General features: G+C 41.3%; 1 protein-coding gene across 1 annotated transcript in view; it reads left to right on the top strand.

Annotated features, from left to right (window-relative positions):
- LOC139765206 (uncharacterized) overlaps positions 1-17,817 on the top strand; it is a 236,453-nt gene that overhangs the window by 46,478 nt on the left and 172,158 nt on the right. Inside the window, 2 exon segments of the mRNA XM_071692509.1 lie at positions 7,101-7,204; positions 12,575-12,679. Of these exon segments, the coding sequence (XP_071548610.1) occupies positions 7,101-7,204; positions 12,575-12,679 (209 nt within the window).

The following is a 17,817-nucleotide window of genomic DNA, read 5'->3' as shown; positions in this document are numbered from 1 at the left end:
ATCTAAGTCTGCCTCTGGGAAACTGGGTGTCATGTTTAGATGCCAAAGGTTCTCTTCTGTTTATACATGGGATTGATTCATCCTTATATGGAGTACTGCTTTCACATTTGGATGGTTCTAGCTCTGCATCCCTACTTGACAGAGATGAGTCGAAAGCAGTCTGACTTATAAACTCTCCCAAGCTAACTTCTAAACTTGACCCCCTTGCCCTACGCCACAATGGTGATTCACTTTCCCTCTTCAATGGGTATTACTTTTTTGTTTCCGAGAGCTGGCTGCTTGTGTGGCCCTAGAACATGCAATACTTGACAAGCTGCTGCGTCACATGATTATTGTGTGGCCATCGGCAACTCAAGGGTGGGCTATTTTGCTACCTGCTTCTTTCCTTATGCATTGGAGCTTTAAAACACTACCTTCTCATGTCTTTCCCAATAACTATGAATGGGCACATTTCAAAAGACAGGTCTTTCAGTTTCTCAAAAATTCATAAATGCTTTCCCTTGTCTTTTTTTCTGTATGTGACTGGAGCCTTCAACATGAAAAAAAAATAAACCACTATTCTGACAGACTTCACTGTACTGAAATTGAGCTTCTAACATTCCATTCAGACCCCAGTGGACTGAGTTCTGGATGTAATGGAAATTTCTATAAAAGTCCATTACATTGCAAATTTATCCCACTAAGGTAAATGGCCCATAGGACTTAATCTGGGAGGTAATGGAATAGTCTGTAAGCTCCTGACCTCATTCCAGGATACATGACAGCCTGTTGTGTATCATCTCTGCATTTTTCTTCATTTTTCTAACACCCAGTGATCTCTCTGAACACATACACAGTTTTACACTGATGTACAATAATGTAATAGTGCAATGCTATCTGAAGTGCCTTTGCACCTACAAGAATATTTTTTTCATACTCATTTACTATTTCCTACATTAGCAAGACAGCAGCAGGAACAGACGTAGAAAAGGCCTTATTTGCCCACATCCAATCTCTAACTCTCAAGCACAATGTAAGCAGAAATTTCAAGACAAAACAAAGCACTAGCTTGGCAACTGCCTAATAGTCTTGAGATAAATGTCTGCTTAATCTATACAGATACAGACTTGGTGACCTTATTCTCATGCAGTTGCAGTACTTTATTATGTTACAAAGACCTGTGTTTGTATATCAAACCATGGCAGATAAGAGTGTTCTTAATTTTGAACGTACTAAGAGATCCAGGAAACATCAGCACTATTGAAAAGTTGAAAATGATTGAGAATTATGAGCAGTAAAGAGTAGTTTGTACCTCATACAAGCTCTTATTTCTTACCAGGTGATTCGGAGTAGTCTTTCTGCTCCCTGAGCACCTATGCTTTGATTTACGAAATTTATGGCTGTTAGACATGAAATACTCTTTTGTGCAGTTTGAAAGCTTCTCAGATCAGTGTATCTCCATGTGAATTTTATAGTCTCATCACACAAATTTTGCAAATTGGTCGGTAGGAAAGGCCATGGGTGGGACACTTGAGACCTAATAGTCTTTAGGTTGTGATGTTTAGAACTAGAATATATATAATTATATTCATTTTGCTTTGTCACTGTCTCCCGCGTTTGCCATGTAGCGCAAGGAAACAGACGAAAGAAATGGCCTAACCCACCCCCATACACATGTATATACATACACGTCCACACATGCAAATATACATACCCATACATCTCAATGTACACATATGTATACAGACACATACATATATACACATGCACACAATTCACACTGTCTGCCTTTATTCATTCCCATCGCCACACATGGAATAACATCTCCCTCCCCCCCTCATGTGTGCGAGGTAGCGCTAGGAAAAGACAACAAATGCCCCATTCATTCACACTCATGCAATAATGCCCGAAACGACAGCTCCCTTTCCACATCCAGGCCCCACAGAACTTTCCATGGTTTACCCCAGATGCTTCACATGCCCTGATTCAATCCATTGACAGCATGTCGACCCCGGTATACCACATCGATCCAATTCACTCTATTCCTTGCCCACCTTTCACCCTCCTGCATGTTCAGGCCCCGATCACTCAAAATCTTTTTCACTCCATCTTTCCACCTCCAATTTGGTCTCCCACTTCTCATTCCCTCCACCTCCGACACATATATCCTTTTGGTCAATCTTTCCTCACTCATTCTCTCCATGTGCCCAAACCATTTCAAAACACCCTCTTCTGCTCTCTCAGCCATGCTCTTTTTATTTCCGCACATCTCTCTTACCCTTACATTACTTACTCGATCAAACCACCTCACACCACATATTGTCCTCAAACAGCTCATTTCCAGCACATCCGCCCTCCTGCGCACAACTCTATCCATAGCCCACGCCTAGCAACCATACAACATTGTTGGAACCACTATTCCTTCAAACATACTCATTTTTGCTTTCCGAGATAATGTTCTCGACTTCCAAACATTCTTCAAGGCTCCCAGGATTTTCGCCCCCTCCCCCACCCTATGATTCACTTTCGCTTTCATGGTTCCATCCGCTGCCAGATCCACTCCCAGATATCTAAAACACTTTACTTCCTCCAGTTTTTCTCCATTCAAACTTACCTCCCAATTGACTTGACCCTCAACCCTACTGTACCTAATAACCTTGCTCTTATTAACATTTACTCTTAACTTTCTTCTTTCACACACTTTACCAAACTCCGTCACCAGCTTCTGCAGTTTCTCACATGAATCAGCCACCAGCACTGTATCATCAGCGAACAACAACTGACTCACTTCCCAAGCTCTCTCATCCACAACAGACTGCATACTTGCCCCTCTTTCCAAAACTTGCATTCACCTCCCTAACAACCCCATACCAAAAACAAATTAAACAACCATGGAGACATCACACACCCCTGCCGCAAACCTACATTCACTGAGAACCAATCACTTTCCTCTCTTCCTACACATACACATGCCTTAAATCCTCAATAAAAACTTTTCACTGCTTCTAACAACTTGCCTCCCACACTATATATTCTTAGTACCTTCCACAGAGCATCTCTATCAACTCTATCATATGCCTTCTCCAGATCCATAAATGCCACATACAAATCCATTTGCTTTTCTAAGTATTTCTCACATACATTCTTCAAAGCAAACACCTGATCCACACATCCTCTACCACTTCTGAAACCACACTGCTCTTCCCCAATCTGATGCTCTGTACATGCCTTCACCCTCTCAATCAATACCCTCCTATATAATTTACCAGGAATACTCAACAAACTTACACCTCTTATCCCCTTTGCCTTTGTACAATGGCACTATGCACGCATTCCGCCAATCCTCAGGCACATCACCATGAATCATACATACATTAAATAACCTTACCAATCAGTCAACAATACAGTCACCCCCTTTTTTAATAAATTCCACTGCAATACCATCCAAACCTGCTGTCTTGCCGGCTTTCATCTTCTGCAAAGCTTTTACTACCTCTTCTCTGTTTACCAAATCATTTTCCCTAACCCTCTCACTTTGCTCACCACCTTGACCAAAACACCCTATATCTGCCACTCTATCATCAAACACATTCAACAAACCTTCAAAATACTCACTCCATCTCCTTCTCACATCACCACTACTTGTTATCACCTCCCCATTAGCCCCCTTCACTGAAGTTCCCATTTGCTCCCTTGTCTTACACACTTTATTTACCTCCTTCCAGAACATCTTCTTATTCTCCCTAAAATTTAACGATACTCTCTCACCCCAACTCTCATTTGCCCTCTTTTTCACCTCTTGCACCTTTCTCTTGACCTCCTGCCTCTTTCTTTTATACATCTCCCACTCATTTGCATTTTTTCCCTGCAAAAGTCGTCCAAATGCCTCTCTCTTCTCTTTCACTAATAATCTTACTTCTTCATCCCACCACTCACTACCCTTTGTAATCAACCCACCTCCCACGCTTCTCATGCCACAAGCATCTTTTGCGTAAGCCATCACTGCTTCCCTAAATATATCCCATTCCTCCCCCACTCCCCTTACCTCCTTTGTTCTCACCTTTTTCCATTCTGTACTCAGTCTCTCCTGGTACTTCCTCACACAAGTCTCCTTCCCAAGCTCACTTACTCTTACCACCCTCTTCACCCCAACATTCTCTCTTCTTTTCTGAAAACCCATACAAATTTTCACCTTCGCCTCCACAAGATAATGATCAGACATCCCTCCAGTTGCACTTCTCAGCACGTTAACATCCAAAAGTCTCTCTTTCATGCACCTGTCAAATAACACGTAATCCAATAACACTCTCTGGCCATCTCTCCTACTTACATACGTATACTTATGTATATCTCGCTTTTTAAACCAAGTATTCCCAATCACCAGTCCTCAGCACATAAATCTACAAGCTCTTCACCATTTCCATTTGCAACACTGAACACCCCATGTATACCAATTATTCCCTCAACTTCCACATTACTCACCTTTGCATTCAAATCACCCATTACTATAACCTGGTCTTGTGCATCAAAACCACTAACACACTCATTCAGCTGCTCCCAAAACACTTGCCTCTCATGATCTTTCTTCTCATGCCCAGGTGCATATGCACCATTAATCACCCATCTCTCTCCATCAACTTTCAGTTTTACCCATATTAATCTAGAATTTACTTTCTTACATTCTATCGCATACTCCCACAACTCCTGTTTCAGGAGTAGTGCTACTCCTTCCCTTGCTCTTGTCCTCTCACTAACCCCTGACTTTACTCCCAAGACATTCCCAAACCACTCTTCCCCTTTGCCTTTGAGCTTCGTTTCACTCAGAGCCAAAACATCCAGGTTCCTTACCTCAAACATACTACCTATCTCTTCTTTTTTCACATCTTGGTTACATCCACACACATTTAGAACCCCAATCTAAGCCTACGAGGAGGATGAGCACTCCCTGCGTGACTCCTTCTTCTGTTTTCCATTTTAGAAAGTTAAAATACAAGGAGGGGAGGATTTCTGGCCCCCTGCTGCCGTCCCCTCTAGTCGCCTTCTACGACACGTGAGGAATGCGTGGGAAGTATTCTTTCTCCCCTATCCCCAGGGATAATATATACACATATATATATACATGTATATACATATATATATACATATATATATGTATATGTTTTGTTTTCCAAAAGAAGGAACAGAGGGGGCCAGGTGAGGATATTCCAAAAAAGGCCCAGTCCTGTGTTCCTAACGCTACCTCGCTAACGCGGGAAATGGCGAATAGTTTAAAAGAAAAAGAAAAGAAAGATATGTATGTAGCATTTATGGATCTGGAGAAGGCATATGATAGAGTTGATAGAGATGCTCTGTGGAAGGTATCAAGAATATATGGTGTGGGAGGCAAGTTGTTAGAAGCAGTGAAAAGTTTTTATTGAGGATGTAAGGCATATGTACGTGTAGGAAGAGAGGAAAGTGATTGGTTCTCAGTGAATGTAGGTTTGCGGCAGGGGTGTGTGATGTCTCCATGGTTGTTTAATTTGTTTATGGATGGGGTTGTTAGGGAGGTAAATGCAAGAGTTTTGGAAAGAGGGGCAAGTATGAAGTCTGTTGGGGATGAGAGAGCTTGGGAAGTGAGTCAGTTGTTGTTCGCTGATGATACAGCGCTGGTGGCTGATTCATGTGAGAAACTGCAGAAGCTGGTGACTGAGTTTGGTAAAGTGTGTGAAAGAAGAAAGTTAAGAGTAAATGTGAATAAGAGCAAGGTTATTCGGTACAGTAGGGTTGAGGGTCAAGTCAATTGGGAGGTAAGTTTGCATGGAGAAATACTGGAGGAAGTAAAGTGTTTTAGATATCTGGGAGTGGATCTGGCAGCGAATGGAACCATGGAAGCGGAAGTGAATCATAGGGTGGGGGAGGGGGCAAAAATCCTGGGAGCCTTGAAGAATGTGTGGAAGTCGAGAACATTATCTCGGAAAGCAAAAATGGGTATGTTTGAAGGAATAGTGGTTCCAACAATGTTGTATGGTTGCGAGGCATGGGCTATGGATAGAGTTGTGCGCAGGAGGGTGGATGTGCTGGAAATGAGATGTTTGAGGACAATGTGTGGTGTGAGGTGGTTTGATCGAGTAAGTAATGTAAGGGTAAGAGAGATGTGTGGAAATAAAAAGAGCGTGGTTGAGAGAGCAGAAGAGGGTGTTTTGAAGTGCTGTGGGCACATGGAGAGAATGTGTGAGGAAAGATTGACCAAGAGGATATATGTGTCGGAGGTGGAGGGAACGAGGAGAAGTGGGAGACCAAATTGGAGGTGGAAAGATGGAGTGAAAAAGATTTTGAGTGATCGGGGCCTGAACATGCAGGAGGGTGAAAGGTGGGCAAGGAATAGAGTGAACTGGATCAATGTGGTATACCGGGGTCGACGTGCTGTCAGTGGATTGAATCAGGGCATGTGAAGCGTCTGGGGTAAACCATGGAAAGTTCTGTGGGGCCTGGATGTGGAAAGGGAGCTGTGGTTTCGGGCAGTATTGCATGACAGCTAGAGACTGAGTGTGAACGAATGGGGCCTTTGTTGTCTTTTCCTAGCGCTACCTCGCACACATGAGGGGGAGGGGGATGTTATTCCATGTGTGGCGAGGTGGCAATGGAAATGAATAAAGGCAGACAGTGTGAATTGTGTGCATGGGTATATATGTATGTGTCTGTGTGTGTATATATATGTGTACATTGAGATGTATGGGTATGTACATTTGTGTGTGTGGACATGTATGTATATACATGTGTATAGGGGTGGGTTGGGCCATTTCTTTTGTCTGTTTCCTTGCGCTACCTCACAAACGCGGGAGACAGCGACAAAGCAAAATAAAAATAATATGAAAAATGTAAGAAATAATTTAGAAAACTGAAACTTCTAGCTGGAAATGAAATGAAAAATGAATGTCACATAATGGTTCAACTAGAAAAAGTTTATTTATTTCATGAGCTTTTTACCATGTAGTACTCCATATTTAATGCATTCTCTAAATTGAGCACTGTCAAAGGTAAACTAAGAAAGAAGTTGTTACATTGTTCATGTTTAAACTTTATCATACTAGATAATGATTTATTTGTTTTACAAGGAACTTTTCTTTTTCTTTTTTTTCCAGAGGAAGAATTGTTAAAGCTTCAAAATGAATTACAAGGTCTTCAAAAACATTGTGATGAACTAGAAACTAAGATGGTGGTGGGAGATGACCTGGTGCAACATCAGGTAAGAGGTTGTTTGTCTCTTTGTCTGTCAGTCTCTTGTTCTTCTTTATACGATAGAGGCCAGCAAAAAAAAAAAAAAAAAATCTTTTTTTAAGGCTCCAGTCTCAGACAAAAGTCCATATCAAGGTTGGGCTTTAAATGAAATGTAAAGAGGTTGACCAAAGTAAAAAGGACAGAAAAGGAAAAGTATTTATGAATTTTAGGAGTGAAAAACAGTTTTAAAAAAGTGCAGTCCCTGGTCATAGTTATTTGGAAAGACATAAAAGGATAGAGAATTCCAAAGTTTCAAAGTTTAGGAAATGAAACAGTTATCAAGATGGCCCTTCCTTGAGTTGCCATTGGCTACACAGCAGTCATATGTTGCAGTAGCTTACCAAGTATTGCATGGTCTAGCTAATGGTGGGGTTACACAAACAGCCAGCTCTCAGTAGCAAAAACCCATGTTGACAACAGACAGGATTTCAAAGAAGCACTAAATACTGATCTTTTTGATATCCTGATTGACAGAATATTTCAAGAACCATCTAACATGTAAATGTAGAGCATGGGATATATGGAAAAAGTTTAGGGTAGACAGCCCTGAAATATAATTTATGATGTGTGGACTAACTTAAGTAGGATACCCTAGAAATAGTAGCCTTGTGATTGTATGTGATTTGTTCTATCAAAAGTTGTAAAACGCAACAAACATGACATTGTTTGATGTAGACATTGATGACGACATGACTTAATATAATGTTGGGGTGAAGAGGGTGGTGAGAGTAAGTGAGCTTGGGAAGGAGACTTGTGTGAGGAAGTACCAGGAGAGACTGAGTACAGAATGGAAAAAGGTGAGAACAATGGAAGTAAGGGGAGTGGGGGAGGAATGGGATGTACTTAGGGAATCAGTGATGGATTGCGCAAAAGATGCTTGTGGCATGAGAAGAGTAGGAGGTGGGTTGATTAGAAAGGGTAGTGAGTGGTGGCATGAAGAAGTAAGAGTATTAGTGAAAGAGAAGAGAGAGGCATTTGGACGATTTTTGCAGGGAAAAAATGAAATTGAGTGGGAGATGTATAAAAGAAAGAGACAGGAGGTCAAGAGAAAGGTGTAAGAGGTGAAAAAAAGGGCAAATGAGAGTTGGGGTGAGAGAGTATCATTAAATTTTAGGGAGAATAAAAAGATGTTCTGGAAGGAGGTAAATAAAGTGTGTAAGACAAGGGAGCAAATGGGAACTTCAGTGAAGGGCGCAAATGGGGAGGTGATAACAAGTAGTGGTGATGTGAGAAGGAGATGGAGTGAGTATTTTGAAGGTTTGTTGAATGTGTTTGATGATAGAGTGGCAGATATAGGGTGTTTTGGTCGAGGTGGTGTGCAAAGTGAGAGGGTTAGGGAAAATGATTTGGTAAACAGAGAAGAGGTAGTAAAAGCTTTGCGGAAGATGAAAGCCGGCAAGGCAGCAGGTTTGGATGGTATTGCAGTGGAATTTATTAAAAAAAGGGGTGACTGTATTGTTGACTGGTTGGTAAGGTTATTTAATGTATGTATGACTCATGGGGAGGTGCCTGAGGATTGGCGGAATGCGTGCATAGTGCCATTGTACAAAGGCAAAGGGGATAAGAGTGAGTGCTCAAATTACAGTGGATTGAATCAAGGCATGTGAAGCGTCTGGGGTAAACCATGGAAAGCTGTGTGGGTATGTATATTTGCGTGTGTGGACGTATGTATATACATGTGTATGGGGGGTGTTGGGCCATTTCTTTCGTCTGTTTCCTTGCGCTACCTCGCAAACGCGGGAGACAGCGACAAAGTATAATAAAATAAATAAATAAGTTTGTTGAGTATTCCTGGTAAATTATATGGGAGGATATTGATTGAGAGGGTGAAGGCATGTACAGAGCATCAGATTGGGGAGGAGCAGTGTGGTTTCAGAAGTGGTAGAGGATGTGTGGATCAGGTGTTTGCTTTGAAGAATGTATGTGAGAAATACTTAGAAAAGCAAATGGATTTGTATGTAGCATTTATGGATCTGGAGAAGGCATATGATAGAGTTGATAGAGATGCTCTGTGGAAGGTATTAAGAATATATGGTGTGGGAGGCAAGTTGTTAGAAGCAGTGAAAAGTTTTTATCGAGGATGTAAGGCATGTGTATGTGTAGGAAGAGAGGAAAGTGATTGGTTCTCAGTGAATGTAGGTTTGCGGCAGGGGTGTGTGATGTCTCCATGGTTGTTTAATTTGTTTTTGGTATGGGGTTGTTAGGGAGGTGAATGCAAGAGTTTTGGAAAGAGGGGCAAGTATGAAGTCTGTTGGGGTGAGAGAGCTTGGGAAGTGAGTCAGTTGTTGTTCGCTGATGATACAGCGCTGGTGGCTGATTCATGTGAGAAACTGCAGAAGCTGGTGACTGAGTTTGGTAAAGTGTGTGAAAGAAGAAAGTTAAGAGTAAATGTGAATAAGAGCAAGGTTATTAGGTACAGTAGGGTTGAGGGTCAAGTCAATTGGGAGGTAAGTTTGAATGGAGAAAAACTGGAGGAAGTGAAGTGTTTTAGATATCTGGGAGTGGATCTGGCAGCGGATGGAACCATGGAAGCGGAAGTGGATCATAGGGTGGGGGAGGGGGCGAAAATTCTGGGAGCCTTGAAGAATGTTTGGAAGTCGAGAACATTATCTCAGAAAGCAAAAATGGGTATGTTTGAAGGAATAGTGGTTCCAACAATGTTGTATGGTTGCGAGGCGTGGGCTATGGATAGAGTTGTGCGCAGGAGGATGGATGTGCTGGAAATGAGATGTTTGAGGACAATGTGTGGTGTGAGGTGGTTTGATCGAGTAAGTAACGTAAGGGTAAGAGAGATGTGTGGAAATAAAAAGAGCGTGGTTGAGAGAGCAGAAGAGGGTGTTTTGAAGTGCTGTGGGCACATGGAGAGAATGAGTGAGGAAAGATTGACCAAGAGAATATATGTGTCGGTGGTGGAGGGAACGAGGAGAAGAGGGAGACCAAATTGGAGGTGGAAAGATGGAGTGAAAAAGATTTTGTGTGATCGGGGCCTGAACATGCAGGAGGGTGAAAGGAGGGCAAGGAATAGAGTGAATTGGAGCGATGTGGTATACCGGGGTTGACGTGCTGTCAGTAGATTGAATCAGGGCATGTGAAGCGTCTGGGGTAAACCATGGAAAGCTGTGTAGGTGTGTATATTTGCGTGTGTGGCCGTATGTATATACATGTGTATGGAGGTGGGTTGGGCCATTTCTTTCGTCTGTTTCCTTGCGCTACCTCGCAAATGCGGGAGACAGCGACAAAGCAAAAAAAGAAAAAAAAATATATATATATATCTATCTGCATCTCTGATACTCATTCCCTCCAGGAACTCCAAGCAAGGGGTTTCCATGGCTAAAGAGTCTCCACTTGTTCCTATCCTTATATGCCTCCGTCACATACTCTATTCCACAAAGTCTTCCATTTTTCCTCCCTCCAGTACTCTTCCACCCTATTTCCCCATGTCATAGGTGGCTTTCTTCTCTGACCAACCTGTTTAATTATACAATCATACACTTCCTGTAAACTCCCAGTCTTGCATTCTTTCCACATGCCCAAACCACCTCAAAGTGTTAAGTTTCATCTGCTCTACCTCTCCACAATTCATTCCCTGCCATGCCACATCTTTCATACACACCTTCATTTCTTTTTTCATTCCTTCTGGTACCATATACTCCTCTCAAATACCTCATTTCCACAACCTGAATTCTTGAACCTTGTGACTTACTCCATGTTCATGTTTGGCTGCAAAGGTCAGGTTTGGTGGTACTACGCCATCCCCTAATCCTCTCTTCACTTCCATACTTACACCCCTATCCTCCATGTTCATGTCTGGCTGCAAAGGTCAGGTTTGGTGGTACTACGCCATCCCCTAATCCTCTCTTCACTTCCATACTTACACCCCTATCCTTCAATATTCTATCAAGACACCAAGTGACTCTTCTACCCTGTGCTGCTATCTCCCTTATCCTTTCATATCATCAAACTTTCCAAAGGCAGCTCCTACATACTTAATTTCTCTTGCCTCTTCCAGTCGTTTTTCCTTATCCAAAACAGCTTAGTACACTTTCTTCTTTCACTCTCTGTGGTTTTGCAAAGTCTATACTTTCACTTTGTTTCCTTTCAAACATCATTACTTTTTTTTGCATTTACCTTCAATTGCTTATGTTTACACTCATCATAAAATGCAGTTACAATCTTCTGCGACTCCTCTTCTTTCAACAAACAATACAATATCTGCGAACATGCTTGCCACTTGGTACCATACCTCACCGCCACACTCTGTTTCTGCACCCCCTTTCCCTGGTTTTGCTTTCATCTCTCTTATCACTCCATCCATACATATATATTTAAAAGCCACAGTGACATCACAAAGCCCTATCTCACTCCTACATGTATGCTGAAACTTTTGCTCAACTCTCCATCTACTCTTACACATGCATTTGCGTCTCTATAGAAGGTTTTCACACATCCAACAGTTGTTCCCCTCCCCCATATATCCTTAGCACATACCATTAATCATTCCACTCAGCTCTGTCATATGCTTTTTCCAGATCCGTATAAACTTCATACAACCCTGCTGAACCTAATAACCTTGCTTTTGTTCACATTCACTCTCATCTGTCTCCTTTCAAACACTTTTCTGAAGTCAGTCACCTACTTCTGCAGTTTCTCACCCGAATCAGCCACCAGTGCCATATCATCAGCAAACAACAACTGCCTCACTTCCCAGGGTCTCTTGTCCCCCATAGACTGCATACTTGTCCCTCTCTCCTAGACTCTTGCACTTACCTCCCTCACAATCCCATCCATAAACAAATTAAACAACCATGGTGACAGCACACACCCCTGCCACAGACCAACCTTCACTTGGAAACCACTGCATCTCAAGATTACTGTGTTGCCATTGGCAATATATGTTTCTTTTCTTTAGCTACCAAGCTGTGTAACTTTACTTTCTCATGGTTTTTCCTGACAGCTACATCCTAACTCTTTTAAAATGTAGATTTTCCATTACTTCCAAAACTTTCAGATGATTTTACCTCTTCTCTCCTTACTTCTTTATATTTTTAGCCCTTTTTAATGTTTCATGTAAGGGATGTCAGAGTGAAGGTAGATGATGAACACAAGGATAGTTTGGACAAGTATATTTGTTTATACATGTAACTGGGATTCAAGAAAGATCCTTCGTGACCTAACTGACTGATATTTAGGTATTGAAAAATTTAGTGATCATATTGTTTTGATGATATTTTTTTAGAGAAGAGTACTTATAGCAACATCTATTAGTGTTTATGTATATAATGAATATGAAGATGAATTTACTGATTAGTAATTCATATGAATTGGGTTACTTCCTCAGATACATCGGTTTGGACAAGAGGCATCTTTCTTCAGAAAAGAGAATAAGTCATTGCAGCAAACAGTGAATCAGGTGCAGGAAAGCAATGATGAACTCACCACTAAGGTAAATAGTCATTACTGTACAAGAAGTTTAGCATCTTTGCAGAGTTTCTCATAATTTAGGTTGAGGTTTAGAGACACACTGAAAAAGGGGAGGGAGCAGGGGTCTGGAAATCCTCCCCTCTCGTTTTTAATTTTCCAAAAGAAGGAACAGAGAAGGGTGCCAAGGGAGGATATTCCCTCAGAGGCTCAGTCCTCTGTTCTTAACGCTACCTCGCTAACATGGGAAATGGCGAATAGTATGAAATTATTTTTCTTTTTATTTTTATTTTGCTTAGTCGCTGTCTCCCGCGTTTGTGAGGTAGCGCAAGGAAACAGACGAAAGAAATGGCCCGACCCACCCCCATACACATGTATATATATACACGTCCACACACGCAAATATACATACCTATACATTTCAATGTCTTTTCTTTTTTCTTTTAAACTATTCGCCATTTCCCGCGTTAGCGAGGTAGCATTAAGAACAGAGGACTGGGCCTTTGAGCGAATACCCTCACCTGGCCCAATTCTCTGTTCCTTCTTTCAGAAAATTAAAAAAAAAAGAGAGGGGAGGATTTCCAGCCCCCCGCTCCCTCCCCTTTTAGTCGCCTTCTACGACACGCAGGGAATACGTGGGAAGTATTCTTAATCCCCTATCCCCAGGGATAATATATATACATATATATATATATATATATATATATATATATATATATATATTTTTTTTTTTTTTTTTTTTTGTCGCTGTCTCCCGCGTTTGCGAGGTAGCGCAAGGAAACAGACGAAAGAAATGGCCCAACCCACCCCCATACACATGTATATACATACGTCCACACACGCAAATATACATACCTACACAGCTTTCCATGGTTTACCCCAGACGCTTCACATGCCCTGATTCAATCCATTGACAGCATGTTGACCCCGGTATACCACATTGTTCCAATTCACTCTATTCCTTGCCCGCCTTTCACCCTCCTGCATGTTTAGGCCCCGATCACTCAAAATCTTTTTCACTCCATCTTTCCACCTCCAATTTGGTCTCCCACTTCTCCTCGTTCCCACCACCTCCGACACATATATCCTTTTAGTCAATCTTTCCTCACTCATTCTTTCCATGTGACCAAACCATTTCAAAACACCCTCTTCTGCTCTCTCAACCACGCTATTTTTATTTCCACACATCTCTCTTACCCTTACATTACTTACTCAATCAAACCACCTCACACCACATATTGTCCTCAAACATCTCATTTCCAGAACATCCACCCTCCTGTGCACAACTCTATTCATAGCCAATGCCTCGCAACCATACAACATTGTTGGAACCAGTATTCCTTCAAACATAGCCATTTTTGCTTTCCAAGATAATGTTCTCGACTTCCAAACATTCTTCAAGGCTCCCAGGATTTTCGCCCCCTCCCCCACCCTATGATTCACTTCCGCTTCCATGGTTCCATCCGCTGCCAGATCCACTCCCAGATATCTAAAACACTTTACTTCCTCCAGTTTTTCTCCATTCAAACTTACCTCCCAATTGACTTGACCCTCAATGCTACTGTACCTAATAACCTTGCTCTTATTCACATTTACTCTTAACTTTCTTCTTTCACACACTTTACCAAACTCAGTCACCAGCTTCTGCAGTTTCTCACATGAATCAGCCACCAGCGCTGTATCATCAGCGAACAACAACTGACTCACTTCCCAAGCTCTCTCATCCACAACAGACTGCATACTTGCCCCTCTTTCCAAAACTCGCATTCACCTCCCTAAGAACCCCATCCATAAACAAATTAAACAACCATGGAGATATCACACACCCCTGCTGCAAACCTACATTCACTGAGAACCAATCACTTTCCTCTCTTCCTACATGTACACATGCCTTACATCCTTGATATAAACTTTTCACTGCTTCTAACACTTGCCTCCCACACCATATATTCTTAGTACCCTCCACAGAGCATCTCTATCAACTCTATCATATGCCTTCTCCAGATCCATAAATGCTACATACAAATCCATTTGTTTTTGTAAGTATTTCTCACATACATTCTTCAAAGCAAACACCTGATCCACACATCCTCTACCACTTCTGAAACCACACTGTTCTTCCCCAATCTGATGCTCTGTACATGCCTTCACCCTCTCAATCACTCCCCTCCCATATAATTTACCAGGAATACTCAACAAACTTATACCTCTGTAATATGAGCACTCACTTTTGTTCCCTTTGCCTTTGTACAATGGCACTATGCAAGCATTCCGCCAATCCTCAGGCACCTCACCATGAATCATACATACATTAAATAACCTTACCAACCAGTCAACAATACAGTCACCCCCTTCCCCTTTTTTAATAAATTCCACTGCAATACCATCCAAACCTGCTGCCTTGCCGGCTTTCATCTTCTGCAAAGCTTTTACTACCTCTTCTCTGTTTACCAAATCATTTTCCCTAACCCTCTCACTTTGTACACCACCTCGACCAAAACCCCCTATATCTGCCACTCTATCATCAAAAACATTCAACAAACCTTCAAAATACTCACTCCATCTCCTTCTCACATCACCACTACTTGTTATCACCTCCCCATTAGCCCCCTTCACTGAAGTTCCCATTTCCTCCCTTGTCTTATGCACTTTACTTACCTCCTTCCAGAACATCTTTTTATTTTCCCTAAAATTTAATGATACTCTCTCACCCCAACTCTTATTTGCCCTCTTTTTCGCCTCATGCACCTTTCTCTTGACCTCCTGTCTCTTTCTTTTATACATCTCCCACTCATTTGCATTTTTTCCCTGCAAAAATCGTCCAAATGCCTCTCTCTTCTGTTTCACTAATAATCTTACTTCTTCATCCCACCACTCACTACCCTCTCTAATCAACCCTCCTCCCACTCTTCTCATGCCACAAGCATCTTTTGCGCAAGCCATCACTGCTTCCCTAAATACATCCCATTCCTCCCCCACTCCCCTTACCTCCTTTGCTCTCACCTTTTTCCATTCTGTACTCAGTCTCTCCTGGTACTTCCATGCCATCTAACCTGATATAAAAAAAAATTATGGATGAATTAATTAAACTGAGTTGGGAGAGAGTAAATGTGAAGGGCAGACAAAAATATAAAAAGTTGTATGATAAAGTTTAAGAGATTGGGACCCTACAAGTGTAGAAGCGTACAGTACAAGTAAGTGAGTACACTCACTCAGAACCAATAAGCCAGGCAGCTAGGATACCAGCCAAGGAAAGGAGTAGTCTATAGAGTGGCCCCTAATGAGACTTTTCTCACATATAACTGTTCAGTGTGGCAGACTGAGCAGGAAAATCAGTGAGGATGGGAAGACCAGATACTTCAGATAGATGAAAAGTTTCCAAGGAAAGTAAATTAGAAATTTGAATAATGGTATATGTAAAGTACATCTAACCAGATGATATGGTGAGTAATGCAGAAAGTTAGTAAAAAAAGTTTATAAAAGGAATTCTGTTGAAATAAATAGTAAATGAAAAGTACTTATTAATAAGTGGCAACTCTACCAGTCTCAGACAATGTTTTGTTTTGTTTATATAGCTTTTCTTTTGGGTCAAGACAAAAAGTAACTGAAATTTCAAGGAGTCTCTTGATGTGATACTTTATCAGGCAGCATGAATGGTGAAATAGCAGTGAGGGTTTTCAGACTAAAAAATTTAAATGTTTAAAGTATTGCTAAGGTCACTAGCATTACAAATCATAAGTAATTATTACAAGCCGAGTAACACAACAAACTTTTATTCTTAGAATACTGGAGAACAATTTAAGACCTTAAGTATTGCATGAACCAAGCAAATAGGGTACCATAAGCCATGGAAGGAATTCAGGCCAGCCACTCACTCCTTTTAAGCATCTTTTATCAAATACACAGCCAAGCAGGGCATTTATTTTAATTTGGTTTTGCAATCAGAAATTGATTTAGACATAGGAAGGTACTATGAAATGTCAGTTGCAATTAGATCCAAAGGGAGGAGGTAACAGGACGAAATGAAGGATGAGGCAACAGACACGACAAGGCTGGTGAAATTGATCAAAATTATTAAGAAACAAGATCAGAGGTTGTGTCAATTCAGCAAATGTATAACCAGAAGAAAGAAGGTGCAATGATTGAACGATGAAAAGGGTTGGAAGGAATTTTACTGAATGTCCTAAATACTGTTCACTGTAATGAAATGCCTATGAAATAGGGTGCAGACACTCAGTAGTATTAGTGGGTGGGGAGAGGGAGTACAAGCAGCTTCTTGGACAGTTGAACAGAACCAGAGTATAAATACTGTCATAATGTAAAGAGACTTGAGAACAATAAAAAGAGGTCACGGGATCAATTGAAGCTATATAGAGAATAAGCATGCACTCTTAGAAATAGAAATGTCTAGCATATATATGGTCTTGTGCATACTCTTTCTCTATATCTCTGATGCCCATTCCCTCCGGGAACTCCCATCAAGGGGTAGCCACAGCAAAAGAGCCTCCACTTATCCCTGTCCTTACATGCCTCCCTTGCATACACCATTCCACTCATTCTTCCACCATTACTCTCCCTCAAGTATTCCTCTCACCACAACCCCTTTAATTGTACTATCATACACTTTCCTTGTAAACTCCCAGTCTTGCATGCAAGGATATAAAAGGAACAGAGCACAGATCAATGCCTGTTGGTAAAACTGATTTTAGAGAGAACCAGAAACATGAAGACTGATGAGTCAACACTACAAGATTAAGTAGAAAAAAGGGTGGATCCAAAATCAGGTAGATTGTGAAGCAGGAAGTTGATAGACATCCAAATAAATCATTGATAATTTTTGGACTGGAAGGAGACCATACTCCAGACAAAGAGGAAGAGCTGAAGAAGGAGGGAATGATGAACAAAAGATTCCTATAGGGTATAGACATGCATAATGCTGTTTTTTCATAACTGGGAAAAATTGATGGATTTAGTCTGGACCCAAGATGACACCTAACAAATGTTATGTTCAAATTAGTCATAGCCAGGAGGTACTCAGACAGGCTAAGAAGCTTTGAGATAAGGAGGAATTCAGTAGGGTTGGTAGACCAAAGGAAAGAATACAGTCAACAAAAAACTGGAGGCATCACATCAGGCAAAAGCAATGAGCAACCCTGCCAGTGC

Source organism: Panulirus ornatus, chromosome 53 (assembly GCF_036320965.1).
Source record: "Panulirus ornatus isolate Po-2019 chromosome 53, ASM3632096v1, whole genome shotgun sequence".
In the NCBI taxonomy this organism is placed as follows: domain Eukaryota; kingdom Metazoa; phylum Arthropoda; class Malacostraca; order Decapoda; family Palinuridae; genus Panulirus; species Panulirus ornatus.
Note: the sequence above shows the minus strand (reverse complement) of the source record. Positions and strands in the feature narration are given on the sequence as shown.